General features: G+C 36.0%; 1 protein-coding gene across 1 annotated transcript in view; it reads left to right on the plus strand.

Annotated features, from left to right (window-relative positions):
• Positions 1-26,771, plus strand: part of LOC310879956 (uncharacterized protein) — a 307,953-nt gene extending 281,182 nt beyond the window's left edge. Inside the window, exons 18-29 of the mRNA XM_083795024.1 lie at positions 1,408-1,591; positions 2,328-2,467; positions 11,568-11,621; positions 12,646-12,689; positions 13,566-13,646; positions 15,279-15,326; positions 18,394-18,492; positions 20,748-20,874; positions 21,533-21,744; positions 22,481-22,568; positions 23,692-23,802; positions 26,361-26,771. Of these exons, the coding sequence (XP_083651150.1) occupies positions 2,387-2,467; positions 11,568-11,621; positions 12,646-12,689; positions 13,566-13,646; positions 15,279-15,326; positions 18,394-18,403 (318 nt within the window). The 5' untranslated portion in view covers positions 1,408-1,591; positions 2,328-2,386 and the 3' untranslated portion in view covers positions 18,404-18,492; positions 20,748-20,874; positions 21,533-21,744; ... (1 more) ...; positions 23,692-23,802; positions 26,361-26,771. The remainder of the gene's footprint in view (positions 1-1,407; positions 1,592-2,327; positions 2,468-11,567; positions 11,622-12,645; positions 12,690-13,565; positions 13,647-15,278; positions 15,327-18,393; positions 18,493-20,747; positions 20,875-21,532; positions 21,745-22,480; positions 22,569-23,691; positions 23,803-26,360) is intronic.
• The last annotated feature ends 528 nt before the right edge of the window (positions 26,772-27,299 follow it).

Below are 27,299 nucleotides of genomic sequence, written 5' to 3' on the forward strand. Positions count from 1 at the left end.
TTAGAATAGAAGGAAAAAAGGGTCAATTTAGGTTAAGCAGTGTATGTCTCTTTTGGTAGGCATGTCACAGCTTTCTTCACGTGAATGTGAATTTTAAGTTGTAACATAGTGTACTGCTGTAGGAAAATAAAACAAACCTGTGACAAGAAGAGTGAGTGAGTAAGTATTGCAGGAGAAAGGCTGGTAATCTGCAACGAGACTATTCGTCCATTTTTGGATATAATTTAATTTATTCCTCAGTGTTTGTCCATTTTGAAACTTTTCTATAAAAGATCAAAGGATTTTCTCCTTTTTTTCCAGATACCATGGAGAGTCTAGCTTACATGTAGAGTTACACATAGAAGTACAGATTTATAGAAGAGGTAGTATGTACACACACAGTTTTGCTGAACAGTGTAGCTGGCTGACGGCACGTAATTTAATATTTCACTTTTTTTTTTGAGACACGTTTAGAGTTATAAGTAAGCATTGTCATCAGTGCTCTGATAATCTGGTCACAGAAATACATCACATATGAACTATAAAAGAAATAACATGGGACACTTATTACCCATGTTTTTCTATCCTCAATTACCATACAAAGCTTGTAGTGTTGTTTCAAAATCATTTTTTTTATTACATTTAAAGCTCAGCTGAATCTGTCCTTGTACTGTGTAATACTGGAAAGTGAACACATTCTCAGCATATTTGCGTTTTTTAAATGTGTATTTGTTCTCACACTGGGAAGAGTATGTTATTGATCTACCTTTATTTTTACAAGAAGAGAAGAGTGTGGGAAATATTAGAAAAAGGAAACGTGTTTCTCTCCAATTGTGACTATTTTTTAAAGTCTTTATAAATTGTACTTTTTTCTCTTCTAAAAATCAGATGTGTAATGATTTTTCTTTCTCTTATTTATATGGGTTTTTTTTGTTATTTATATTATTGTACTGTTACTATCTATAACTTGCTTATAGCAATTTTGCTACCGGCTAATGTTTAATATATAAAGCAGTTGTTTCTCCTGCACCTCTCCCCATGGTAATATCATTTCCTCTGTGGCCTTCTGTGTCCCTTCCACTCCAACCTTCAACTCCCTCTTCATATACCCTCTCTCCTCCACTTCTTCTAACTCTTCTACCATAATAGCTACCATAACTACCATTTGCCTATTACTGCAATTACATACGACTATTTCCAGACCAGTAGATGTAACCAAGTGTTATCCTGCTAAATCCAGGATTGTACATGAGAAAAAAAAGTTGGCCTTACAATTTAAAAGAAACAGATTCTTTGTTTTTTTAAAGCATCCTTTGCTTATACATTGTCATTTCCTTAACACTGAATTTTTACCTGGGGTATTCGCTGCATTGGCACCTAACTGCTCGGTTTCTCCTTTCATTGATTATTTTGCTTTAAATCATACAGGAATGATGTTTTGTAGACAGTTAAATGTTCATCACTGCATTGTGGAGAGAGATTACCTACTGGCACTCTTCTGATCAGGGCAGTCTCTTCGGCAGCTGCTGGACTTTCAGATTGCACTGCTGTGAAGGATTCCTGGAGACAGGGAAGTTGTAAGGCAGAAGCAGGATATGCCACTACTTCACAGGTAATGAATCCCCACATTCACAGCTTTTGGGTATATTGTATTGTGGTCAATATATCCAGACATGATACTGGGTGGGTATACTCATATTGAAAATTTGGATTTGAATTCAAATATCAGAGTAAGATCATGTCAGCTGCTTCAGGCAGTGTTTCTTTTGCACCATAACACAGTCCTTGCTGCCTAGTGCTGAGTGCCATGCACTGCTGCTCTACTGTTATGTTCCTCTCAAGACTGAATACAAAATTAACACAAATAAATAAGTAGAAATTATAAATAAACTTCATCAGTTTTTTATTTTGGGAACTCTGTCCATCAAGTCAGGCAAGTACCAAAATAGAGAAAATGTATCTAGAACTTCTAAGGCAAAATAGTATTCTGCTTCCTGGTTGTATTCTGTAGAGGTTTTATAATGTTTCTGTAGATTACAGTCTATAGCATTCTGTACTTTAGAGAAATGTTGATATGGTTACGTTACATTTTAAGCACATTTTGTTATGAGTTATGGTTATGCTAAAATAATATTAATTTTGAAGGTTGTCCTCATTTTACTAGTCATGGCATCTGATCACCTTTTTCTTCATCGTTCTTCTTATGTGTCCTTTGGTTTGAATGCAGGATATGCCTAGCTACTGATGGTAGCTGGTTTCAATAAGACCAAAGGCAGTGATTTCTTAATCAGGCTTTGGCCCTACAGAGGGACCACACCTGCTAAAGCACAGCACAATGCTTTTGGCAGGTGTTCTCCTCCGATAGGTCCTACACCACCACAGCGCTCCTCAGCAGAGAGCACAGGAGATGGGCTCCTACAGCACTGCTCCGACTCCTCAACTATTTGGTACTGGCAGCCCTTGCAGTTTCCTTCCTTCTGCTGCAGTTGTAAGTATAAATTCCACATCTCCAAATCCTGACAGAATGAAACTTGGGGAATTGGGAAAATGGGGTCAGTATATGAATTGTGATCTTGTCCATGGCAAGAAAAAGCACTATCACTGGGCATTCAGCAGCTGAACTACCCCCATGTTGTTTGTATTTTTATGGACACTGTTATAACTATAGTTGAGTATGATTTAACTTTAAAAGGGATGCTGTAACATTGTTCAAGTGCAGAACTGCCATAATCTTTTGTGGTAAATCTTTTGGATTTTACCTAGCTTTTAAAAAGAAAGGTAATATGAAGAAATAGTAATAGAATACAGAGAAGCTGTATTTTCAATGACTTGCCAATCCATTCTTTTTATTTGGTTTTGCATATGTGCAAACATTTCTGAGTACACTGTCTTTGTGCACTGTTTTCTTGTAAATCACATCAAATGGGCATCTCTTATAAAATGCAGAGATCATTTTTTAACCTAATTCCTACAAATGTCATGCATATGCAATTTGAGATTTTTGTTGCTTATGCATTTCAGTAGCACAATTTCATTCTAAATATCATGAATGTGCATGTTATATTTGCTTTTAAAAACTGATTCACAATAATTAAAACTACTTTTGTCTTTACTAAATATTTTCAAAATCAATATCATATTTTGATTCTATATACTCTTGTGGTACAGAAGATGAAAGCTGTTTTGGGCTTTGACACTAATTCAGTATGAGGCCTTAGCTGACTTGCTTAGATTTTTGCAATCTTTTTGCTTATCTGTATTTTCCTGCCTCTTGTTTGGTTTATTTCATTAATACTTGTAAACTGGCTTCAGATACTTGCATGGAAATTGCTGAATAAGTATTATTTTCTGTTAGGTCTCAAAGTGGACATTTGAGTAACAATGACTTGCAACGACTTGTTTTATAAATAAATACATGTTTCTGTATAATTGGGGATAGCTATGAAATTAAATAATTTGCTTCAGTAGAAATAGGGTCTTGTAGCTAAAATGTTTAATCAGAATCTCAGAAGTTTTATTATGTGGCACAGGACAGTGTAATTACAAGTATAAAACCTAAGCCGACTCCCCATTTCTCAGCATTCCTCTTTTAGAAGAAAGCTGTAAGCAAAAGATTCTTCATTCCTTCAAGGCATTCCCAGAGGGCTTGCCTGCCCTAAATAATTATACAGCCTTTAAACAGTTGTCAGCCACCGCAGTCAGGACCACTACCTCTCACGACTGTATCCAGAGTTTTGCGATAGCTGCTGCTGCTTCCAGAGCCCTGGCTTTGGAGGCATAACTCTGTGAGAGGGCCTGAGCTTGCTTTCTTACATGAATGGAAGTTTCAGGCTCCCTGTGGCTGATAAAAGTTTGAAAATGTAAATTGTAAAGGTTATGTCTGTTGTTGAGTGTTTGGATACAGTGATAGAAGAGAGTGTCACAAGAGCCCTTTTTCACCTTTCTTGTACCTGCTTTCGTGGTCTTGGCATGGCAGCTTGTCACCGCTTGCCATTCTGTGTTGTCATGTGCAGCTAGCATAAATAAGCTGGCACTGCTTTATTGACTGATGTCTATATGATTACAAATGTGACCTAAGTTTATACAGGGTCTGTCTGAGTCTGCAGCAGCCAATAAGGGTAACCATAACTCTATTTACATATATTCCCTAGGTACAACTAGACCTGGCTAATATGGAGCTATAAGACAAGGACTGTCAAGATTTGATGCTGAATTATCATAATTAAAACATGTTTGTGAATGGCTTAACATTCAAGTTTAGAGGAGCTTTAGAAGGGAAAAGAACAAAAAAAAAAAATTAAAAAAAAAAATATCATTGTCCTTGCCTTTTGGTAATGGCCAGGCCATCCCCGGCTTTTGATTCCTTCTATTCCAACCCCTCCAACACCATTGCATTACTTGGGAAGAGAAAAACAGAAAGGTCAATGCAATAAAAGCAGCAAACTGTTCTTGCTGTTTTCTCTTACTGGACAATCTTTTGATAGTGCATTTTTGCTTTGAGGTTGTGTAGAGAGAATGTATGCCTGAAATTTAACTTTGACCTCTCATTTTTATTTCCTTTTCCTTCCTTAGCTGCTTATCTGAGCTGGAATATTTTTTTGCTACTACAGTTAGTGGGGTTATGCTTCCATTTTTTGGTTCAAGGAGATCATCTTACCTGGTTTTTGTCCTGGAGTGTTATTCCATATGATATTTAGCCTGGAAACTAGGGGCTGTTTCCTTAGGCAAGTTCAAGTAGGTAGACTGCTAAAGATGGTTGATGTTTATGTAAATTAATAAATTATGTTTCAGAGGATCTCTGGTGGGAGGTGGAGGGGGGGAGTGATTGTTGCTTTTATTCCTAATTCAGGAATTTATCTTCAGGGTGAAAAATTAATTGACTCAGTTTGTTAGTTCCAAGCAAAAGATGACAAATTTCTTTTATGTCACCCTTCCCCCTTTCTTTGATGGAATACTCCAGACTCTAACTGAAACACAGGTATACTAGAGGGATATGGGTTGAAGAGGCTTCAGGATTTATCCCTTAATGGGAAGAAGGATATACAGCATTTACCCATACTCTGCTCAGTCAGAGCTCCTGGCACCTCTGGGATTGATTGCATTTGCAGAGTGTTGCTATGAAGTGGTATGGATATGCAAAGTAGTGCATGGGACCAGAATGGCCAGGGCCATACAGAGCCTGTTAAATGACTATATAATTAATCACTCCTTGGATTAGAAATGAGGCAGAACAAAGAGATATTTTTCTGTTTACCTTTTTTTCCTTAACCTATGGCTTTTCTGGTCAGAACTTCAGAGCAGCCAAATAGCTGGAATCTGGTCCTAAAGCCAAGTGTGTCTGTTCTGAGGATGGGACCATACAAATCCTTATACAACCTTGTTTTCTCTGGGCAAAAGTGCCAGGGAGTAGCTGGACAGCTTATCAGAGAAGTTGTTCTCCATACATTGTAAATGTACCATAAGTTTTTTCAAAATTCTTAAAGCTTGCTTTATTATTTATTTATTTATTTATTTATTTTTCAAAGCGCACTTTTCAATGCTCTGTATCTGATCTAAAAGATCTTGGTCATTAGTACCGTAACACAATTAGAAATAATGTCAGAGCTGAAGAAAAACAAAGAAAGCAGGGTGAAAAAGGTGATAAGAAAGGAGAAGACAGAAGTATTAAAAAGTATTGTAGATAAAGAACTGTTGACTGCTACTCTTGTAAATATTTCAAAATATACATCCAACGTTTTATGGGTCACTAAAACTGCTGTACGTATACCAGCTGAATCCCAAATACATCATTCTCAATTCCCAGCAAAGACAAAGCAATGCAGCTATAATACACAATTCATCATCCCTTATAGACTTGGATTTAGCTGTAGGACAAGATGACTGCAGATAGAATATTCAACCATTGAAAAGAAAGAGGAGAAAAGGAAAAGAAACTGAAGGCTGTCCAACCTTTCTATGCACTATCTAGTGTAGCGTAGTGTAGCACTAGAGCCTTGGGACCTTGAACTTCTCTTTTTCTATTTCTGGCTCATCTGAAAAAGCTGATCAGTTTTCTAAATAGCTTGGAAACTAACTTCATGCCTTACCCTATCTGCAAATTCAGAAGAAATAATTCCTAGCATTTGTAGTACATGGACAAACTAAATCTGTTTTAGAAGTCTTTTCACATTCCTTCTTTGAGGGAACGCTCTCAAATACTGTTGGATCAAATACTGTTGGATCTCACCCCTTAGTGGGTTCGTTGCATGAGTTTTTTATTGGTGCAAAGACAAAATACAGGTCGCATGTCTGTTCTCTGGAAAGGAAGGACACTGCTCCTGGCATTTTGTAGTCAGGTCTAAGATTAATCTATAAGTTTTGTGCCCCCATATCTTATTAATTTTTTCTTTATATCATTCTTTGTCTTCCGTTATCACTTTATGATTATGTCTTTGAGATGTGAGCATTTGACTGAATTCTGGTTGGGTTCTAGAGGGATGCTGTTACATTACGTGCTGTTCTGCCAGCCTGAGCAATGCATAGTTCTGGGAATGTGATAAGTGAACTTTAAATAAAGCCCCTATGAATGAAGTTCAAGAAGCAAACACATGCATGGGAAAAAAAAAATAAAAAAATAAAAGTTTGTCAAGAACAAAATGGCCCACAATGTTCGGATGACAGAAATTAGTTTCCCAGACTGCAGTTAGGCCATAGGTTCTTGTGTTACACTGGGTCTTTCAGGCTGAGCCTAAGGAAGTTTCTCCTGTTTTCAAGATAACTCTCCAGTATCTTTTTTCAGCTCCTACTGTGAACAAAGATGTTGGTTCACAAAAGGCTGTTTGATCAAGCAGAACAAGCAAAGCCTGAAAAAGTACAAGTACACCTTTCCCAGATCTCTCCTGCTTTCCCCATCCACACTCCAAAAAGCCTAGTCTATAACCACTGTTAGCAGATGAATTTTAAGAACTTTTGTCTCAATGTGAAGGTTAAATGCACATTAGCACATCTGCTTAGATTAGGTCTGTCCATCTTCCAAAATGATTGGCTCCAAATCCCAGATGTTTAAACATTTTGTCTTAAATCTCAGTGGGGGAAAATCAGTTCCTACTTATTTCTGCTGGTTTGCCACATTTCCTGACTAAGCATGGGCTTGTCTACAGTTTCAGCCTTCAAGTTCAACAACAAACTAGCTCTGCCATCAGTCAGTTCCTGTAGGGGAATAGAGGAGGAGGAGGCAAACATGGGCTGGGGGGAGCAAGCAGAGAGGCCGTTGTCTTCTGTTTTCCTGCAAGGTTTGTCTAGCAGCTAACAGGATTAATGAAACACCTGGCATAGATGCAATTAAGTATTTTGCTGTTGAAGCTGAAAACTACACAATAAAAAAGTTTTAAAAACAAAACCAGAACCCCCCAACTTTTGTGACACAGTTTTGTCAACAAAGAATGCTATTGCCTGATTATGATTATAATATTTTATGTCATGTACTCTTTAAGATTTCTCCACTTATACCAATATATTCAGTGATGCTTTTTACAGAACTATTGCGACCTTTGCAGTACAAGAATTGATTTTTATAAGTACAAAGGGTTTTGACTGTAGCAGATGGACACTTTCAGTATATAGAGATCCAGAGAGTTAATTTGCAGGGCTGGTGATTAACATCAGTTGTGCCATGCAGTATGCCTTAATAATGCCCACCTTCCTGCTGTTGTAAAAACACTGAGTGGATTACTGACTATACTGTTGTTGACAGCTCCTTAATTTTCTTTGAAAAGCAATTCCAAGAAAACAAGTGTACAGCAAGGAATATTTGAGTGCATTTTTATTTTTTTTTCAACTTTTTCCTTTATTTCTGAAGGGTAAATTTATATGTGAAGTATTTATCTGTACTAAAAGCTTAGGCACAAACTACTAGAAATATTGTGGAATTGTTAGCAATCACAGAGACAGGATTATGGGGTGGAAAGCTATGAATGATAGATTAACTTCAGGCTGGAAATGGGAAATACTGTTCTAAAAGCAACATTTCATCATGGATTATGAAATATACTTTCTGTTCTGTGGTATATTTCTGCATTTGGGCATAATTATGTTTTTTTTTTTTTTAGCAAATTATTATTAAATAGTCTGTAAATAGCATACTGGAACTGGTGCAGTCTGTAAGGAAATGGTGTTTGTATCTGCTCTTTCTGTTCACTAGGGTTCCATAGGGTCAGATCCTGGTAAATGGAACAAAACTTGAGTTAAAAGGGTTTTTCTTTGATAAACTGCATTGAACCAGAATAGAGGGGCACATCAGCCCTAAACACAGCTGATAACAAAAGGTTACAAGTGAGAGCAAAGGATATACCCCAGTGCATCTGGGTTTGGTCTCTGGAGATTTATTCTTTGTGGGGAAGTCACTGGAAAGGCTTCCTGAGATGCTTTGTAGCCCCTTGTGTCCCACCCTGTCTGTGGGACACGTGTACGAATATATCCCTGCACAAAAAAAGGGATAAAGTCTCCCAGGCTTTGATTGTCCTGTCCCATGGCACAAACACAACTGTCTTTATTCCTAGGGGTCCAACATGTCTGTGTAACTGGGGCACAGGATTTGTCATTTAATAATCAGTAAAGTTGAGCCGAATAGAATTCACATGCCAATCCTTTAAAATGCTTAATTTATATTCTGTTATGTAGTATTTGTAGTTTGGTTTAACACAAAATATTTTGGCTTTCCAAAGTGCAAAGTGAAGAATTATTATTAAATATCGATATTCGTCATAGATTTAATAATAATTATATGAAAATTATCATTCTGTGGGAATTCTCTATGTTAAGCTGTAGTTAGTATTGCAGTTTCTCTGGTGAAAATGTACAACAAAGACTGTTCCTGTGTTTAAAAATGCAATATATTTGGACAACATGCTGTCCGGGCACTGTGTGCTGTTATTGTATGTCATCATGTCTACTGGGAAACCTGACATTAAAACATATCCTTGGTTCTCACTTAAGCCAATTTTATAGGGCAGGAAAAGAAAAGACAACATTTTGCAATGAAAGCACCTTCTCCCATCTGGCAAAATGGCTTTCTAGACTCTATTGTGGCTCATTGTCTAAAAATAGGATGAAGACAAATTGTTATCATTTGCGAAAGCCCATGACAATAATGATAAATGAACAAATTTTTTTGCCCTCTGAAGTCATTGCTTAAGGCTTTCTCTGGGATCAACAATGTTAAACTGGTAAACTTGCCTCATCTGCATCAGCAGAAGGTTTACAAATGGCTTTGTAAACAATTTTAGCCAGAGCGTTAATCTCTCCTACAGAAGTAGGGCTTGCATGATCTATGATTGATTTGCAATTTAAAATGACACTGAAACCCCTGAAACAGATATGGAAGAAACTTTCAGTGAATAATGCTTTAGTTGACAAGAAAAGATAAGGCACATCTTTCATCTGATAGTGGGCTGTTTTTGATAAATATTGTTCATAATGGAGAATTTTGGAATCACTAATGTGTGGATAGAACATTACTACTTTTTGACTGGAACCTCAGAAGCAGTTTTCTTCAGCAGCAGTCTTGTTAGGGATGAAAACTTAGGACAATGTATCTTGTTTAAAAATTGTCCAAGAGATTTCCCAATTAATTAGATCACAAGTTCAAATTTTAATAAGTGAAAACCTACATACACACAAAAAAGCAGTATTTTTAAAGTGATATGAAATAGGTACAAGAAGGCGCATTTCTTTTTCTTTTTTTTTTTTTTAATACAAAAAAAATCAACTTATATTGTATATTTAAGATGATTAATTAAACAAAAATGGAGTTCTCAGTCAGAAACTTAAGATAACTGTCAATTCCTTTAGGAGACCTCATAGCTTCAAAAAGTAAATATCCTCAGGATATTGTACATGTATATGCTTTGAGTTAGCAGTTAACTTTTATTATAAGGCAATGTTCTATGCATGTAAACTCTGCTACCCAAATCACCATATACTGGACTGAAGCTATCCATCTCAGGCTGTCAGATGGATTTTTGGCTGCTGTTTGGCTCACTGGTGAAGACCTGTACAGGTCATGTGTAAAATACTTCTATGCTTGAAATACCGCCCCCCCCCCCCCCCCCCCAAAAAAAAAAAAAAGTGTTAAATGATAAAAATACAGTGAGCATTTGTGGAATGGACACTTATTCGTTAGGAACTAGAATGAAATCATGAAATTATTTCACAGGAGTCACTAAACATCACAAAACTACTTTCAGCACTGTGAAATAGCCATATGGATTGAATTATTATTTGATGTAGCCCTGTGCTAGTTTTTTCTTCTTTTTTTCTTTTCTTTTTGTTGTTGTTCTTCAAGAAAATTATTTCATCTCACTAAATTTCAGAAAAGAGCAGTGTTCTGTATTGTAACAAACAAACAAACGCCCCCCCCCCACCAAACTATCACAATTCCTGCTGATTGACAGCCATTTGGCAATCGGAGAAAAATAAATCAAAGACTCAGTGGGAACAGAAAATGCATTTCTTGATCAGGAGGTAGTGTCACTAAGCAAGAGTTAAAGCAGGCTGCAGGAGTACCACTGGGGACCTGCTCTAGCCTGTGCTAAATCTGCCATGTGAATACAAAGATCTCCAGAACATTGGGGCTGCATGCCATGTTCAGCTCATTCACTTACTAATGCCAGTGTACTGCAGTGGCTGTATAATCAGCTGGTGCCTTGAGGTGAAAGGTGCAAGATAGCTGGTAACAAAACTCCTTTCATAAGAAATCTTCTCTTCTTTACAGCCTCTTGTGGACCAGACCCACACAAAGAGGATGTAAGGCTTCTGTGACTTGATTGATTTAAGGTAGAAGAGGTCAGTCAGATGCAGGAGGCAGAGCACTGGATCTTTTCAGATAAACAGAGCCTGTAATTACAAGCCAGTTCCCTAAGTTTAAGATTTCTTGCAGACCTAAAATTAAAGCTGTATTGACAAGAAAACAGCTGTTAATATATTTTCCTTCTATTTCATAAAAGGCACAAAATTTGAGTATCTTCTCTTTGCTATGTAAACACAATTACAGATGATTGGGAAGGATAAAGTACAAAGGTGGCCTTCTAAGTATGCTTTCCATTACAGGAAAAAAACACTCAAAAACTCTCAGAACTTTTGCATAAACAAGTCTGTTTTAATAGGCATAATGTATAAATTGCTTTGATAACCATATTCCTCCTCTACCTTTATATTTTGAAGTATTCACTCTAGCTTTAATTTTATTAATGTATTTCTTTTATCTTTCATCTGAATAATGTTCTGTATGTAAAGTGACCAAATGTGATTAATGATGAATAGATTAAGATGGGACAGGGTGTTTGAAAAATGACTTAAGTAGTGCATGTAAGTCACTGGCTATAGTCCCAAAATGCAAATTCTGGTTAAGTTAATGACTGGAAAATCATGATGGCATTAGTGTATGAGTTCTGCATTATTTAAAATTGCTTTACAAACAATAAATAATTAGCATTTTACATTGGGGCTCATTAATAGTATCACAATTATTCCTATTGGCTTTAGTATTTTAGAGTAAAAAGCATACATATAATTGACTTACAGAAATATTATGATAATTTTTTGCTGTCCAGAGTTTGCAGGTTTTGCCTTGCAAATGGTATACTGAAGTTCACGTCCCATTAAAGGTTGGTACTTTATTAAAATGTCTGGAATAATCTTGTTTGCAATAGGCATGTCTGGTCTTTCTACAGAGAAGATTCTGAATATCCTTTAGGATGGGATTTCAGGAGGGGGAAATTTGTTAATAAGTTCACTCCTGCTTGACAAATGAGCATTATCGTCAATGTGGGGGCACATTTCCACTTATCTTTTTTGTAGCTGGAGAGGTTTATGAAAAATAAATTAATAATGCATACTAAATTATATCTGCAAAAGACATTTATGTATATATTGCTAGCTTCAAGACTGATTAGATTTACATTTCTTTAAAAATGTTTTTTTTTTTCTTTTTTTTTTTCCTCACACGTCCATAATGCCTTTAGAATGCACTGCATGGTAGAAAAATGCCCTCTTGATTTCAACTGAATACCTGGAAGGAGTGTGTTTTTTCCCTCTGTTAATATGTACATGTGTTCATCTAGTGTTTGTGTTATTTTTCCTAAAAAGAGCCTGCTCTCTTGAATTACCCCAGCACGAATGTATGCCCTAGGATGTGAAAATCAGGAAAGTAGGTGTCTTATTATCATAATTTGAAAGAGGTCCACTTAATAATAGCCTGTATTACACAATAATCTGCTAACTATACAGCAAGGACTGTTTTTCAGCAGAGAACGTAAACCATATGTTTTAAATGCAGCTAAAAATGGATGCGGCATGCTATTTCCTTCCACCTCAGCCTGCAGTGTATTACTTAGATTTGCAAGGCATAGCCACCACTAGTACTTAACACTGCTGAAAGAGCCACCCTTCAAGGTTCTTTTAACCACAAAGAAAAGAGAAATATAGTAGCATCGATTGTTAAATCCTGGTGCTTGTTACTCACTGCCCGCACACAGAACATCATGCCTTTGTAGCAGTGAGGCGAGTTGGTATTTATCAGGGTTCAGAGCTAGTTCAGCCACACACTTGACAAATTATTTGTGGAATTGTTGTATTCACAGTCACTTAAATAAGAATCTGTCAACACAAGGCTGTGCTTTGTTGCAGCAGGTCTCACGGTTTTTCCTGCGCACTCAAAGAATGATGGATTGGAGGTAATGCAAATTCACTACCATTTTATATGCTGGTGCCTTCTTCATAGACAGGAAACATAGCTCAGTATCATCTTGTAAAATGCCTTAACTGTAAAGGCCTAGTTCAGTGTTGAAAGTGCTTTTTAAAAATGGTATGTTGGAACAGGGAAATGTAATTCAAATATTTTCCTCATGTCTCATTTTAAAGACTGTTTGTTGGAGCAGGTGTGCATTCAGATTTTCACAGGCTAAGTAGGACATATGCATATCTGTGGTTGGTAATTAAAACAAATTGATAAATACAATTATTTGATTTTATTGCAACTTAAAAGTTACTACTGCTTAACAGGATATTAAATTTAAAGAGCTCACACAACAGAAAAAATGCACGTTAGGTAACTTAGTGTGTGTTGTTTATAATATTTTTTTTAGTAAATTCATTTGTCCAGCGAACAAGGCCTATCTTTAAAGCTCTATAACCAATATCAAAAATTACATTCTAAGGTTTAAAAAAAAAAAAAAAGATTCTGTGTCAGAGCAAAGCTTATAACAGTAAGTAAGAAGGTTGTCTACAGTGGCATACACCTTTTAGGTACTGTAAAAAAAAAAAAAGGAACATTTTTTCACAAAAATAAGCCATGAACTTCTGGCCACGTTCTGCTGCAGCAGAAGGCAGTGCTTTCCTTTTCTTATCCTGCTCCCAAACCTCCCCAGCCCTGGGGGAGCAGGAGCCTGCCTGCACCTGGGCAGCACTGCAGGGGCATGGCAGCAGCCCTTCAGGGTGTCGAGGAGGAGGTAGAAGTAACAACATGCACTGGAAAAGGCTTTTCTGGAAAGTTCTCTGTGCAGTTGAATAAATGGAGTTATGGCCTATTTATCTCTCTCTTTTTCTTTCAGGTTGTTCAGGAAAATTGATCTTTCTGCACTAGGAAGAAGCGTGTCTGCAGGAGAGGACTTTCTCAGGGACTTGTTTCAAGGGTAAGGCATTAGTTTGCCAGGAGTTAAGGACAATTGCAAATCTTGTGCTGCCTCAAGTTCAGCATGCATTTCTTTGGTCCCCATAGTAATGGGGGAATTTCACAATGTGCACGAGCATTAAACAATAAACAATGAATTTTTTAGAGAGTAAGCATAGGGCAAATATTTCCTTGGATTAGTGCCCTAACGGGAGGTCCTGATCAATGCAGTATTGAAACCTTTGTGGATTATAATAGGCATTGATGAAATCAATGAATATCTCCATACACTTCAGGTGGACCAGATTTTAACCCCAGATACTCTGGACCTTAAGCTTTCAACTTGATCTGAGAAGGCACTTGAAATTGCAGTGTACTCTCATGGCATAAGTTTGCAGCTGGTGTGCACATCTGGACTGCAGAAAGCTGCCCTGGCATACTGCTGCCAATACTGCTGTACTACGCTGATGCTTTATGCATAGTAAGAGCACTAATGTGTGATAGTCTTCTTTATTGACTGAATGAAAGGAAATAGTTTGACATTGAAGAGCATTGTCTTTTATATATATGCACTGCCTGGCCTCTTTTTGTTTCCTTTCTGAGTAGTGTACAGCGGCTTGCTCTGATTTTTTAAAGTGTTATATTTATGGAGAGCCATTAACGAGCAGAAGTTTGCACATCACGTGTGTGAAGGATGTGAGCGGGCAGCTCTGCGGGGTGGCACCTCCCAGCTCAGCACTGCGGCCTAGCCTGGCCTGGGCACTACTGCTCACGCAGGTATTCCTGCAGAGCTGGGCTGTGTTCACAGAGGTACCTGCAAGCATTTAACTGACTTTATTTTTGTCAAAAAAATGGCTTTAATATAGCACTGCATAAAAATTAACCTGCTCCTGTTAGACTTACGCAACTCTGATGGCCTCCTGTACCTACATACCTTTAATCATGAGTTGGGAGAGCACCAGCATGTACTGGTACTAATAAAAGCTGGAAAGACCAATACGTACACTGAAGTGGTTGCTTGGGATGATGTGACTGCAGACACCGCTGTCTTCTGTTGGAGAGCTCACTGAAGATGCCTTTGCTTTGTAGGCTTTCTGTAGACTTGTAGGGACACATGTGTCTGGCAGACCTCCTGCAAGGCCTACACTCTTCCAGGGTATTCAGACTTTTATAGTATTTTCCCTAGCATCATTTCAAAGCGTTTGGAAGCTCAACATGATTTCAAAAACTGCAGATTGACTTGCAGTATGGGATATAGTATTTTCACTTGCGTCTAAAAATGATGTTTTGTGGCCAAAAATTAAACTGCCAAGAAATCGCACATGGTTCACAACACAGTTCTTTGATAACATTAAAAGTATATGTAATATTTTGAAATCACTAGCCAATTATTTCTAATAGTTTCATGATAATTTATGTAGAGAATCTCTTTGTTGGATGTGTTCCTGCTTTGGTTGAAATGTATTTTTGAACACTGTCACACATCCCCATTTGGCACCTATTTTGTTTCACTGAATTTCTTTAGTATGTCCAGATCTCTTGCCAATGTATTTGTGGAACATATTTTGACAGCTTTGTCACCAAATTTGTTACTTCTTGTATTTGGAATGGGTATCAAATTGCGGATTTTAATGTGTGCTTCCTTTTGGTATAGGCTCACTTGGATAATACCTTTGTTTTCTTGTATGGTGAATATAATAAGGTGAGTGAATATATATATATATGTTTACTCTTTTCAAATGTCATAAAGATTTAAAAGTTAATAATCTATTATAGATTTTTTTTATGTTTGCAGCTAATAGCAATATTAAGCAGAATATCTTTATATTTTAGAGTTGTGATTCATTGCTTATCCAAAGTTTATGATAATAGGAATAGTTAATATGTGAGGAAAGTAGGTCCTCACTACACGTTCTCTGCCTCTGTCTCTCTCTCTCTCTCACACACACACACACAATTTTATTTCAATATGCTTGGATTAACTAGACTATTGAATTTCAATTTGTTATGCTCATTTACAAAATAGTCTTATTCTTGAATTTGTTAGAGCTGAATGAAAATAGTGTGTTTAAGGCTGATCATAATCTTTCCCATCATGTTTTCCTTAATGTGGTATTCTGAGATTAAAAGAGATGACAAGATAATGTGTGTTGAAATATAAAAGTCAGTTTTGTGGCTTTGTGACAGCAGTCAGAAGGGGGGCTGCCTAGCTGGCCCACCCTGGGAGTGCCCTCAGACATTGTGTTAGTCTGTGATGTCTCCAGCCACGCCAGTCCCTGTTATTCCCTTGGAAAAAGCGCTTCCCGCAGCACTCTGCTGCATCATTTTCTATGTCCAGGTTCAGCACGGGGTGACAACTCTGCCCATACAGCCCTGCTTTCTGTGGCGCAGCTGCACTGCCCATGACCCTTGATTTGTTTGTGCCCAGAGGCTGATTGCCTATTGTCCAGCTGTTGGCAGCTGGCTTCTGAAGCCCTTAACCTCTCTGGGTGTATGTAGACCAAGATGGCATCCTTAATTTGAATGAATGAATAGGATATGCTTACTACTTTTAAAATATTGTCCAGCAAAATAGGCTGAAAAGGTTTAAAAAATTAGTTACCTTTGATAACAGAGGCTAAATGCGACATGGAAGATATATATTTTGGACTTCAGCTTAAATAAGTCTTTGTGGTTGCCATAGCTCCTGATTACTTTTGCCCAGTTGTGGATAGTATATATATGTATATGTGTAGCATGGAAATAGTTTTGGTTACCCTTAAAAGTAATCTTTGGAGCTTTGTTTACTGTGCTGAATAATATGTACCAAATAGGAAATGAATCCTGAAACAGCTGTTCTTGTTGGTTAAGTCCTCTTCTTATTTTTGTAATGTAAGGATTGGCTTTAAAATGTTATCAGTCTTCCTGAACTGATAGGCATTGCCTTTTACAAAATGTAAATCAAAATTTCCCAGCAAGAAAAAAAAAAAAGAATTAAATATGTTGAACAAAAATACAATTCTGAATCTAAAATATCTGTACAATAAATAACATTGTTTTTGAAGGGGACTGTCATGTGACAGCTCTAAAATATGCATCTTAACTTCAGTTCCTTGTGCAAGCCTATGTATTTCCTTTTTTTTAAGTTTTAGATGGCAGCTGCCCAAACAGTTCTATGAATTGAACTTAGATTTGAACCTAAAAGTAATTTTTCGAAAATAAATTTTTATTTTATGTCTTACAGAGACCATGATATGTAGTACTAGTGAAAAGCATTCACAACACAGTTCATTCTTTAATTCTGATTCTGTGGTCCTATGGAATAAGTTCTGATTCTTTGAGCAGTTTCTCTCAGATTATCTGGACAACTTGAGAGACAGACTACAATCAGGGCACAGACACAATTGGAGCATCGGAAGCTCTTCCTCCAAAGAAATAATATTAACTTAAGATGACAAAAGTAGGAAGGCTATTCTATGTCTGTACAAAATATAGCATATATACTGCATTTTCGTGTAACTTATTTCTCAAGCCTGAAGCCCAACTTAAGAGGGCAGCAATCATGTACCAGCTGGCAGCATTCTCCAGAGAAATAGAAGCAATAGGCCATAGAAATGGTCTGGTCATGACATACTTTTCTTCCCATTAGAGAAGAGAATAACAAAATAGCAGCTCTGCTGGTTTCATAATACCACAGAATTTCCTACAAAATAGTGGAGGCTAGGGCAAGATGTGGAATAAGTTACAATTATGAAGAGTAGACTGACCTGCCATTGATTCAGTTTTCCTTTTGCCTGGAAATTTTACATTATAAAATATATTTTTTCAAAACTTTGCATTATAGTATATATATTTTGCTTGTCAAATTTCTTGTTCAAATGACTGTCTTTATTACATTGAAATACTGAATTTCTGCAACTTGCTTTATTTTTTTCTTTTCTCTTATTTTTTTCTCTTTCTTTTTTTTTTTTTCTTCTAACACAAAATAAATCAAACAAGGTAATAATGCCAAAGTAAATCAGACCTGTAGACTTGAAGGCATCATTTGCTGTTCAGCCTAACTTCATTGGAGTGTTAGTAGAAGACTAATTCTTCCAGACAACTTCTAACGAATTTCTAAATACACAAATAATTTACTTATTGGAGGTGATATTTATATTAAAAAAAAAAAAAGCAAAGAATAGACACACTGAAATATATTTATGGCCATGTAAAAAATTGAGTGACCTGTTGAAGATGCACATTGGTTCCTGAGAAAGACAGAAAATGCTTAGGAAGGTTCCATGAAACTCACTAAATTATTGTGTATATATAAGAAGTAATAATGTCATCTGTTTTTTTTTTCTGTTTCCTGTTGATTGACTTTTATAGCTTGCAAACATTATGCTGGATTGTAAATTGCAATAAATTTAATCAAGAATTATTTTATTCAGCCTACTAATGAGGAATAATAGCGTATGTATCAATTAGACATGTCAATTTGTGTGAAGAAATAGATTTACAAAAGGATAGTAGGTAAAAAATATCATTGGTATCAATTCACTTCATTATTTTTAATTTGCTCTGAATATTGAGTGCTTGCAACATAAAATCATTCCTCAATTAAAATAAAACAGCTGTACTCCTATCAGCTTTTCCTTGCTTGTTGCTGCTTACAGATTAGCAGTTGTCATTGGCTTCTGTCTCATGTCATTTCATTAATTTGAAACCATAAATGGGTAAAAAATAATATAATAATAAAAATCTTTGGCTTGTCCATTCATTAAGCAATGTATATATTATTTTTTCAGATTGCACTGAAGGAACAGAATTGTATTGGCAGCATATCAAAACTGTGACAAAATCCTGGCCTCTTCTCTTCTCCAGAATCAGCAAAGCAACAGTAGTTTGTGAGCACTTCATTCACTTTGGCACTTTTTTATTACTCTAGATTCCTTTTCTTTTTCCCTAGGCAATTTCTAGTAAACTAGATCCCACAAATGTGTTATAGTGTAAATATATTTTACACTTTACACTATTTATGTAATATATAATGGTTTGTAGCTTGCTTTCACCATAGAACCTAACGAGTCTCTCTGCTTCCTTTATTAACATGTCTGTGCCTTTATTTAGTTTTCCATGATAAAACAGAGCATGTTTGTGTTTTTGAGTGACATATGTAGCTCTGTGGTTGTCCTTAATTCTCTTCAAATAGATCAAAAGACTGACAATAAGAGCACATTTATAGAGAGAAGCATGGGAGTTGCAAAAGCTATTTCTGCAAACCCAGATGTGAAAATGTGGTGCATAATTTCTTCTGTCAAATTCTATTTTTCTAGTAATAAGTTCTTAACAGCCTTTCAAGATTTATATTGGTCTACCTTACCTTCTTATCATCTGGTTATTATTTTCATGGAAAGGTAAAAAAATAACAACAAACAAACAAACAAAAAAGAAAAACCAACCAACTTTTAAAGGTTACCCATATATCCTTACATAGGATATAAGTATGCTGGAAGAATGGATAATTACATGTTTTGGATTTGAATAGAAAAGAGTAGTCTCCCAGATGACTGTGGTTTCAAGAAATTAAGGTAAACTGTACTTCTGATTATTTCTTTTCTGCAGCCAGAGTTGCAAGTTTCAATACTTTTACATCCATCTGGATGAATGCATTTTTCCATGGTATATTTTTATTTTTTTGTTACCAGTGAGAGCTTTTTGATAGAACTCCCTAGAATAGAATTTTCATATCTGTAGGGAGGCCGAACACATGGAATCTGAATCCCAGTTAACAGTGAATTCTCTATTATGGGAAGTAAAAACGTATGAATGTCTTCCTCAGCTCTGAAAGTGGAAGCTGATGCTTCCTTGTATCAGAGAATTTAAACTAATGATTATTACAATGCTCTTCCGCTTATTTGCTTCTCCATAACTGGAATCAGTCTGCTAAGTTTGTGTGAAGTTTTTGGAGTTTATGCTAAAATTTCAACTAGCTGAAATTATCTGCATTTCACTACTATTGGAATGATAATATATTTAATATATTAAAATATTAAATAATAACAGTAATAATAATAAAAACACATGAACTATGATTCTTTCTATGAATTCACTGGATTTAAGGAAAAGAATATTGCAGAAGCTGAACACACCTTCAATTTTTGATAAACCCAGGGTGTCGTCATTTAACATTGATGATTTGTTAGAAAAAAGGCTATGTTAGTTTAATGCTGTACTTTTGAATAGGTATCTACATATTTCAAAACTGAATAAGAAATGTTGCTGAAAATCACAGACATGTCTAACATCCAGGTATGCAATTTATAATGTATAAGAGCATCCACACTGAGACCTGAGCTGATTAATTTATCCCAGATAGTATATCTCTGCAATCTTTCACACTGCATTTGGTGCCAGACTTCTTGGGTGATGTTTGGAGAAAGAATTTTTGCCTTCTGCATGACCAACAATAGAAAGCTTTCAAAAATCTGGGGGACAATGACAAACAGAAAGCGCATATCACAGGATTGATTGCTGAATTTCCTAAATTGTAATTAATTATGAGCTGGGACACTGTTATTTACAAATAAAGCTTGTTTACATCAGTTAGTATCAACACTGCCCATCGTTTTATATTTCCTCTTCATATTCCTGATTTTTATTTTTTTATTTTTTTATTTTTCTATATTGTAAGTTGCAAGTTGTCTGTGAAGTCCTGTTAGTGTTGGAATCAGTTCTGTGACTTTCTTCATTCCCTTTTGACAGAACTTCATTCCTACCAGATCTGTCCTGATGGGCTCTGGTGTGGACTGGCAGCTGTCTGTGCTCCCAGTCTGCTACCTAGGCACAAGTCATAACGTGGAAATTAGTTTTTCCTCTCTGTGGAGCACAACCACCACCTACCATGAACTATTATTCTCACTATAGTGTTGATACATCTGTTATCCAACTGTTGTGGCAGCTAAGCTTTAAACTTAAGATTTTATAAAGCTACCAATATGCAATCTAGGTTAATGGGAAAAGGAACACATTTTGAATCAAATCATGTCCTGGTTCCAGTTAGGACAGAGTTAATTTTTCCTCATAGTAGCTGGTAGGGTGCTATGTTTTGGATTAGGATGAGAAGAGCGCTGATAACATGCTGATGTTTTAATTGTTGCAGAGCAGTGTTTACACCAGGCCAAGGACTTTTCGGCTTCTCGCTCTGTCCTGCCAGCGAGCAGGCTACGGGTGCAGCAGGAGCTGGGAGGGGACAGACCCAGGACAGCTGACCCAAACTGGCCAAAGGGGTATTCCATACCATCTGACGTCATGCTAAACAATATATAGAGGTGGCTGGCCGGGGTGGGGGGCCGGCTGCTCGGGGATAGGCTGGGCATCGGTCAGCGGGTGGTGAGCAATTGCATTGTGCATCACTTGTTTTCTTACACATTATTATTATTAATACTATTATCATTATCACTATTATTATTATTATTGTTATTATTATATTTCTGTCTTAATAAACTGTCTTTATCTCAGCTCACCGGCTTCACTTTCCCGTTTCTCTCCCCCATCCCAGAGAGGGAGGGAGGAGGGTGAGCGAATGGCTGTGTGGTGTTTAGCTGCCAGCCGGGTTAAACCACAACAAATCATTATAAAGAGAAAATGGAATTTTGTTTCCTCATGTTCTTGTAACAAACCCATCATCCTGTTTTTCTGTGCAGTAGGCAGTATTCATAGAATCAAAAGTAGATTGTTTAAAAACAAAATTGAAGTTAATTTCACCAACCATGTGTCAGAAAGTTCTACCCAGTTTGGACATTATTTGTCTATGTGAAGCAGTGATTTCATGTTTACAAGTTCAGCAAGACCTGAAGTGACTTGCTTTATACAGACATTTAGTATTGCCCTACACACCAATACTCCTTTAGTATGATAAAATATATGTCTTTGCCTCTTTACTAGAAGTTACAGAGAAGTCTTCTCATCATCCAGCTATGAAAAGCACCATGACTGGTTCTGCGCAGGAGCTGCATGAATACATGTGGAGCAGAAAAGTTGCTCTTTATAGCCAGCTGTAAAATTCTTTCAAACGCTGTGAATGTTAAGCCTGAGAAGGTTTTTCTCATTGGCGTTTTCTGAGATACAGATTAGCTTCAGCATACCAGCCTTCAGCAGTAAGTACGAGTTAAGATTTCCCTCCGAGCTTACACTTTATTGGTGAAACTCTATGTCAGACAGTCCATTTCAAGAAAAAAAGCAGCATTTGGTTCCACTAAACTACCAGAGAACTTGGTCCAGATTTGACAAACATTGCAATTAGTTGCTTTTGTGTGCTTATGCACAGTGCAAATGCTGTAGAATGTTTTTCACAATACAACATTGCCAACTGATAATCACTGGAGCATTAAACCAAAAGAATTTGTGTATATCCTACAACCTGCAGAAGGATAAGAAAAAGTAAACAGAAACTAACAGCCGAATTTTTCTGATGATGCCATTCCTTGTGTTTAACTGATTCACTTTTAAATGTTACTTTTTGTCAGTTTCTCTAGAATCTGATTAGAAAACCCTAAACCAATGTGAAAATGCTTTTGTTTCTGTCCTAGTTTTGACTGTGTGAATTGTTTAGAACATTTTCAGTTTAATTATGCAGCACCAAAAGTTGCAATTAAACTGAATTTGCAATTGAAACTTCTCATTTTAGTTAACTGTCAAATTTACCATTGCATTGTGAAACAGGGGCCTTCACTATTGTGAGGTGTTTTTGAAAAAAAAATAAATAAAAAACAGACTTTTTAAACAGGGGAAAAATGTCAAATCTCTCAGTCCTATCACAGTGAACTATTGATTTAAAGAGATATGCAAACAACAAAGCAAGCGACTCTCTAAACACAGTGGCATCTTTTCTAGGTGTTGTCTTGAATTATTTGGACACTATAAATATGGGCAGTATTGAATGAAGTCTTTTAATCTATTTTGTGAAATGTATCTTTCAAAGGTAGGTAGAAGGTAATGTTGCTTTAAAGTAATCTTGTGATAACGTATTTGTTTTAGGGATATCTGACATGCCATGTTTTACCGGGTGCTATGACGCAATGTGATGGATATTGTGTGTTATATAAAAGACTGTACAAATCTTAATATCTCTGTTCCTCTGTTTTAGCATGTGATGTACAGCTCTGTGTACATAGAGCATCTCAGACTAGTGTCTGAGACTACCCTTTTCCTCTAAGCCCTAGGCATTTTTATCACTGTGCCAATAAAAGGAAAGGGATTTATGGGGTACTGCTTTTTAATTCATTCAATTCTCTGTTCATTGTGAGGTTAATGTTGTTGATCTATTTTTCTCTTGAAACAAATAAAAACAATATGTGCTGACACTGACTTTGACTTTTGACATGGGAGATAGAGGTCAACATTTAATTCTATATTTATAGACTACATGAACAATATTATCTGTATTAAAAACTCTTCACTCAGTCCTTGTCATTTTACAACTTAGTTCAGTAGCTTATATCACACTGAACATTTTCTCCAACTGTGATCAAGGTGCCATCATTCACAGAGCTACACTTAAGGGGTTGTCAGCCTTTCCATTAAAAACACCTTTTTTTCAGGGGTTCATAACTTGACTAGCTAAAAAAATTACATCAGGACAGACCTGGGGCTTTAATTTAAACAAAATATACATTTAAAAATAGCCTAAAACCACAATCCCCACCCCTCCCCCACCAAAAAAAAAAAAGCTAGGAAAAAAGCTAGGAGCTGATTGGCTTATCACATGTTCAGTGGCCATTTTTACTTATCATATTAAAATGATTTATCAAGCAGATATAATATTACCTAAACATTCATCCATTTATTTCTTTTTGAAATATTCTTGTCTGTTTATATTTGAGAGGTTCTTGTCTGTCCATTACTAGACCTCTCATGCCCAGACTGCTCAGTTATTGTATACGCCTACCACGGTTAGTGATGAGATTATTATAATTACTGTGCATAGTACAACTGTACCTGTGGAAGTTTATACTGCTGAAGACCACTTTCCTTCTCAAATGGAAATAAGCCCTTATAACCAAATTTTTACTTACTACTACTTTTACTTTTTATTACTTCTGCAGGAAAGGAGAAGGAAGATAACCCAGTTTTATCCAGACTGGATGCAGAGGTACTATGTTTATGCATGAGCATTCCTTGCAATATGGAACAGACCCTTCAGATCCTTGGGACAGGTAAATCTGAGATGATTCCACTAGGACAAATCTTTAGACAATCAGAGTTATTCTCACTTCCCTGGTATAATGACCTTTGCTAATTTTTTATCAGCTAAGGCCTGGCACTTTGGTGTGTTATTTCTTCCTTGAAAGAACTATTTTGTGAAACCTAGTGAAAAAAATATATATATATATATTAAAAAATATAATATATATATTTTTTATATATATATATATATATATTTTTTTTTTTCCCCCAAATTGTAACAAATGCTGTGGGGCACTGTTATTCTCACAATATGGTAATTCTGGGGTAACTCCATCTTTGGTTCTTATAAATCACAAAGTATTAATTTAAGTGAATGAGTCATTATAACTTGAAATGTATTAAAGAAAAATCCTGCCACCATGTTGTAAATTGGAGTCAGTGGTTTTACTAGCTTGAGTAAGCATACTTTGTTTTATTCATGTTTTTAGGGTCCAGTCCTTTGGTGTACCTTATATTCAACAAAAAAGATGAAGTACCAATGCAATTAATATTAATCCTAATTTGTTTTCAGAGATTATTTTGTCTTCCTTTGGTCAATGGCAAGAAATTTGAGATTACTGCCTATTTGCATTGGAAGATAACATGAATGTTTTCCATAGGCCACATAGATGCTTTATCCATGTAAATATGTAATTCACTGCTAGTAAAAGAATGAAAAAAATGCATTAACCCTTACAGTTTAATCTATGAGTTTTTAAAATGTCTAAGTATATACCACATTTATATAATAAAACAAAACAAAAAACTATTGCAATCTGTAAGTGTTTGAAATATGTGGGGTTTTATAGTAGTATGCATATATGGTGGTCCATGGTAACTGACAAGTTTGTTTTTTTTTTTTTTTTAAGTAAAGCTAATAGAAATTAATATGCAATTTTTAAAGTGTTCAGTAATTTGTATATAGGTCTTGGAAGACAGAGAACCTACCACATTTTTTATGTGTCTATCTTAATAAGGGCTGTGAAACTGAAACACTGATGGATCATGTTACGTACCATGCATCTCCGAAAAGATTTTCATTAAAACGAACTCATAAAGAGACTTAGTGCTGCTTCTCAGCAGATGTCAAGAGGTGTTTATTTGCTTTATGGAATTCTTACTGCTTATATACAGAGAAATGGAGAGGACAACTCTGAAGGATCTGGTTAATTCTTGTAGGACTATTTAATATGGATATCATTAGCATTAAAAGTGTACAGGAGGTTTGGTTATATGTTCTTTTTCTAACGAGCCCTACGCTTGCATTGAAACTATTCCAGCTATTGGACTTACTTGGGAAAAAAATAGAAATATAGCTTCCTGATGTGGAATTCTGAAGTAGAATAACATAGGGGCTTCTTTTAATAGTCAAACTTTTATTTTCCATTAGGTTTCTTTCTTCCCTTCACTCTTTCAGTCAATTCTCTGTTAAATAACTCTTGCTCTATTTCTGGCACTTTTGAAGTTTATTTTTCTTTCCTTGTCCTTTTTCCTTCCATCTGTTTGCTGGTTTCATTGTCTCTTAGCTGCCATTCCCCATTATTATATCCTTCAATCTGCAAATCCTCTCCCATATGTGTTCTTGTCCTTTCCTAGGCCTCCTGCCTTTTGATTTTTTCCAGATCTCATTTCCTTTTCACCTGATCTGGCTTTATTCAACTCTGCTCCTGTCTATCTTTCAGCCTGTCTCAGGCCTCCCTTTTTCCCTCTGTCCAGTTGTGGATCCATAAACTAAACAAGACTTTGGCAGCAGATGTCAACAAATGTGGTGTTCAGACCAGAGCTTGACAGCTGCAAAAGGAAAATGGGGATGTAAAAGCCAAACTTTTGATTCGGCTGGTGTGAATACTTTTTAATAGATAAAATATTCAGTGAATACAGCCTTTTTTCTGCTTGCAAATTTTCTTGCAACAGATTGAGACATTCTGTATTTTACTTAGTTAATATTAATTATGATTTTTTTTTAACTTAAATTTGAATCTATCTTTTCCTTGTATGTTTGCAACAGTTTTTGTAACGAATCACACTTTATAGTGTCGTAATCACTTGCAAAGATATAAAACATTATTATGTAAGTTCTTTGGAATTATGAAACTAAGAATTGTGAACACTGAAGATTCTGTAAACATAAAACCGAAAATTCATAATTATACATTTTATAGCTGGGACATTATTTAAATTGAAATTTAAGATATTATTTGAGGTTAGAATTTATTTTTTCCAGTAAGAAAGTTTAAAGAACAGCCATACATTTTCACATGAAATTACATTTTAAGTTGGAAATGACCAAATGTCAGTTATATTTCCCAAATCCCTCTAAAATTTCTGAACAAGGAATCTTAATAATTTGTGAACTGCCTGATCTCTGTAAACTGGGTATCCTGCATTTGTGCTATCTAAAGATGAAGCTTTAAAGATATTGTCAAAGAAATTGTCTGGGTTTTGCTTGTTTTGTTTTATTGGTGGCATGTTGTTGTTGTGGTGGTTTTGTTTTGTTTTTAACCTGTCTTTTTTTTTTTTTTTTTTTTTTTTTTTTTTTACTGAGAAGGGCTGCACTACGTTCGCAGGAATGCCGGCACAGTGGGAATGTCAGTGTATCTGTGTGTGTCAGGTGATAATAGAAGTGCACATCCCTGTAAATAGTAAACATATTAACACCATGTTATCCCTAAAACACTATCTAGTTATGATATATATATATACACATATACATAATGATATCTCTATCAAAACTATATAAAGACATACTGAATTTTAAATGAAAGCCTAAAAGGCTAATCTAGTAATTGCACACCCTGTCCACAAGACTGTTAAATCATGTCCCATTCACTCGAAACTATTTCAAAATGTTTGTTCTTGCTTTAAATAAGAAAAATTAAAACAAATAAACAAAAAATTGTTTCTACATTAGCAGTGTTTTAGTTACCCAATTGAAAAAAAAAAAAAAAAAAAAGTAATTCCCCAGCCTGAAGGTATTTTACAGGATTATATTCTTTGTTAAAGGAAGAAGAGGTGTAACCTACTGTCTGGTGACCTTTATTTTGGCTGAAGACTAATAGACATTGAGCTCTGCAGAGTGAAAAGTCTCCCAGGAAATTGCATACTAATATCACCTTATTTACATTATTGTTTTCTAGTTCAAATAAGGGTGGTATCAGTGCTATGGATGTTGTTTTGCCGCTCTGTTTAGTAGCTGAAAAGCTGCAGATGTCGCCTCTCTCCCACCCCAATGGGTGTTTCTGCATGTCTGTCCCTCACTGCCCTCTCCAAAGCAAGGGGCAGGTATTCTTCTCCAAAACGGGATATCGTTGAAGCCCTCTGCTTCTCTTACAGCTTCTTCCCCAGCAAATGTTGGCTTAAATCTTTTTAGAGAAAACTGAAGGTGTCCTGGATTTCTTCCCATGCTTGAGGATAGAGGCTCTCCTCTGTGGCTTTTACTCTAGTCTGAAGCAAAACCCAGATTCCTGTTTGCATTGACACTATTTTG

The sequence above is a fragment of the Anser anser genome (assembly GCF_964211835.1).
Source record: "Anser anser genome assembly, chromosome: 11".
NCBI classification, from domain to species: Eukaryota; Metazoa; Chordata; class Aves; order Anseriformes; family Anatidae; genus Anser; species Anser anser.